At 43.3% G+C, this 3,844-nt stretch overlaps 1 protein-coding gene across 1 annotated transcript in view; it reads right to left on the reverse strand.

Annotated features, from left to right (window-relative positions):
• CNR2 (cannabinoid receptor 2 (macrophage)) overlaps positions 1-3,844 on the reverse strand; it is a 37,166-nt gene that overhangs the window by 2,240 nt on the left and 31,082 nt on the right. The window contains exon 3 of the mRNA XM_010830244.1: positions 3-494. Within this exon, the coding sequence (XP_010828546.1) occupies positions 3-494 (492 nt within the window). The remainder of the gene's footprint in view (positions 1-2; positions 495-3,844) is intronic.

Genomic DNA, 3,844 nt, shown 5'->3' on the forward strand with positions numbered 1-3,844 from the left:
GCCCTCCTGCGGGTGAGTAGAGCTTTGTAGGTAGGCGGGTAGCGCAGACAGAGGTAGCGGTCGATGGCAGTCAGCAGCAGGCTGCCTAGGGAGGCTGTGAAGGTCAGAGTCACGCTGCCGATCTTCAGCAGGAAGACAGCTTTGGAATCCACGCCATCGAAGACGTGGAAATGTACAAAGCTGGAGGCAAAGACCACACTGGCCAGAAAGTCGGCCCCAGCCAAGCTGCCAATGAACAGGTAGGAGGGCTTCTTGCGGAGCCGGTGTGAGGACCCGATGAGGTAGAGAACAACCAAGTTCTCCAGGGCACTCAGCAGGCCCAGGAGGGTGCACAGTACCGCGATCGCGATCTTCTGGGGACCGCTCAGGATCATGTACTCCTTCATGGGGTTGAAATTCAAGCCATCGCTGGAGCCATTGGCTGCCTCTATCTTCAGGCATATCTCCATGGGGTGGGTCCCTGGGCTTCTGCTGGGCTTGCCAAGAAGTCTTTGCTGTAGCACAAGAAGAAGAGATGAGTCTTTTTCAATCAGTGCAATGACCTCACACAATCACTGCCAAGTCACTTCAGTCGTGTCCGACTCTAACTGTAGCCAAACTCTTCACCCGAGCAGATGGATCATATTTGTTGCTCTCTGCGGTGTCCCTAGTGTCTCAGACCATAAAGAATCTGCCTGCGATGCAGGAGACCTAGGTTCCATCCCTGGGTGGGGAAGATCCCCCGGAGAAAAGCAAGGCAACTCACTCCAGTATTCTTGCCTGGAGAATCCCATGGACAGAGGCACCTGGTGGGCTACAGTCCACGGGGTGGCAAAGAGTTGGACACGACTTTGTGGCTCACACCTTCACTTTGTCACTTTCCCTCTATTTTACCCTTTCTCCATCCTAGTGAGGATGTACTAGGTCTGTGCTGGTTGCCTTAGGAGAGGCATGTGGGAATTCAAGAAGCTGAAAAAGTGAAAAAAGTGAAGTCGTTCAGTCGTGTCTGACTTTTTGCGACCCCGTGGACTGACCCCTGTCCATGGGGTTTTCCAGGCAAGAGTATTCCAGGCAAGGTTGCCATTGCCTTCTCCAGGGGATCTTCCCCACCCAGGGATCAAACCCAGATCTGCTGCACTGCAGGCAGATGCTTTACCATCTGAGCCACCAGTAAAGTACATCAAGAAGCCAAGGTGGCCTGCAAACTATATGATCTCACATATATGTGGAACTAAAAAAAAACCCAAATTAATTCAAAGATACAGACACTAGCTTGGTGGTTGCCAGAAGCAGGGATTGGTGGGAGGGTGGTGTGGATGAAATGCCTTTCAATTATAAAAGTACAAGCTTTCAATTATAAAAAAGTCTTGGGGATAGCTACTAATACTATATTTGAAAGTTGCTAAGAGAATAGATCTTGAAATTCCTCACCATAAGAAAAAAACTGCAACTGTGTAATAATAAGGAAATGGCAACCCACTGCAGTACTCTTGCCTAGAAAATTCCATGGATGGAGGAGCCTGGTGGGCTACAGTCCATGGGGTCTCAAGGAGTCGGACACGACTGAGCGACTTCACTTTCACTTTTCAATGACTTATTACGGTGATCATTTCCCAATACGTACAAATATGAAATCATCATGTTATACACCTGGAAATAGTATTATGTCACATGTGAATTATACCTCAATAAAGTAAAATAAGAAATAAAAGTGACTTGCAAGCTTTTTGGGTTTAAGCAAAAAACTACACTAAAGGCTTCATTTTGAAAGTATGGACATGGGGTCGCTCATTTTGAAAGTATGGACATGGGGTCGCTCTGACTGGGGTCAGTCAGACACGACTGAGCGACTGAACTGAACTGAACTGAAGGGTCAGAAACTGAAAGGAGGGCTTCCCTGGTGGCTCAGTGGTAAAGAACCTGCCTGCCAATGCCGGAGACGCAGATTCAGTCCCTGGTCTGGGAAGATCCCACATGCTGGGGAGCAGCTAAGCCCACAGGCCACAACTAGAGCCTGTGCTCTAGAGCCTGAGAGTTACGACTGCTGAAGCCTGCACGCCCTAGAGCCCATGCTCTGCAACAAGAGAAGCCGCCACAATGAAAAGCCCATGCACTGCAGCTAGAGAGTAGCCCCGTTCTCCACAACTAGAGAAAAGCCTGCAGAGCAATGAAGGCCCAGAAGAGCCAAAAATAAATCAATAAAGTTATATTTAAAAAACTGAAAGGCAATCAAAACCAAGAAAAAAATGGAATGCAGAGTGATAAGGTGGAGGGTTTTTTGCATTTGTGTTTTATTTTGTTTGCCAGTTTTGGTAAGTAAGATGCTGAAGGTTTAACAACTTTTTAGGGATGGTTAGACAAGACTTGGGTTTCACACCAGTAGAAATGATAGATAAAATATAGGAGTCCCGATAAATTTGAGTGTCAGATAATGAATCATCTTTAGTATAAGTATGTCCTAAGTATTGAGAAAAACAAGCAGGGCACCCGAATATTGTAAGGGACATTATTAGAAAGCAAACTTCGAATTTCTCTAGAGGGATATACTCTCTTATCCAGGTCACACAAGATTTCCACATATAAAGGCCCAAGGAATTTGAGCTCATGATGCAGAATTACAAAATGCACAAGTAAACATGAAGAAGAGTTAGCAGAAATGTCATACGGTAGAATTAGACTTCCAAGAACTTCATATAATTCTTGGGTTTATGTTATAGAATATGTATATAGGCTTTTTCTTTTTCTTGCAGCATGAAATCTTAGTTCTTAGTCCAGGGGTTGAACCCATGCCTCCTGCACTGGAAGCACGGAATCTTAACCACTGGACTGCCAGGGAAATCTGAATACGTTTAATATGATTAAACAATGAGGAATCAAAACCATGATTACTTAGTGAGAGGCGAGGCAGATTTGAAGAAGAATCAAGTAGAATTTCTGGAAGTGAAAAATGAAGTCACTGAAAACGGAAAGCCTTAAGAGGAGGTGAAAGAGCAGAAGAGACTAGGCAGCCAAAAGCTCTGATCTGGAAAGTGGATCTGAGGAAACTTCTCAAAAGGCTGCACCAGGAGATAGATGGGAAATACGGAAGAACGGTTAAGAGACAGGAAGGATCAACAGAAAAGGTTTAAAATATATCCAACTGGAATTTCAGAAGAGAAGAATAGAAATTGGTGGTGGGCATTGGGGAGGTCATATTCAAAGAGATGCTAGTGGAGAAGTGCCCAGAATTCTCCTGGATGTGATTCCTCTGATTCAGAAATCACAGTGAACTTCAAGCAGGTTTTTTTTTTTTAATTAACTGTAGTTGATTTACAATGTTGTGTTAGTCCCAGGTGTACAACAACATGGTTCAGTATATATATATATATTTTTTTCCAGATTCTTTTCCATTATAGGTTATTATAGGGTATTGAATATAGCTACCTATGCTATACAATGAAAAAAGAAAAAAAAAGTGCTAGTTGCTCAGTCCTGTCCTGATTCTTTGTGATCCCTGGACGGTAGCCTGCCAGGTTCCTCTGTCAGGAGGAATTCTCCTGGAATTCTCTGGAATTCTCCAGGCAAGAATTCTGGACTGGGTTGCCATGCCCTTCTCCAGGAAATAAATAAATAAAAGTCAATAGTGTTTTATAAAAATAATAGTATATTTATATATACATACCTTTTCAGTTTCTTTTCCATTGTAAGGTATTACAGGAGATTGAATATAGTTCCCTGTGCTACACAGTAGGACCTTGTTTATCCATTTTACATATAATCATGTGTTGAGCAGAATTTTTAAAACAATGAATTCCGCATTCACATATATTGTAATAAAACTTCAGAATGAAAAAAAAAAAAAAAAAAAAAAAAATTCAAAATGCCA

Source organism: Bison bison, unplaced genomic scaffold (genome assembly GCF_000754665.1).
Source record: "Bison bison bison isolate TAMUID 2011002044 unplaced genomic scaffold, Bison_UMD1.0 scf7180017864516, whole genome shotgun sequence".
Lineage (NCBI taxonomy): Eukaryota > Metazoa > Chordata > Mammalia > Artiodactyla > Bovidae > Bison > Bison bison.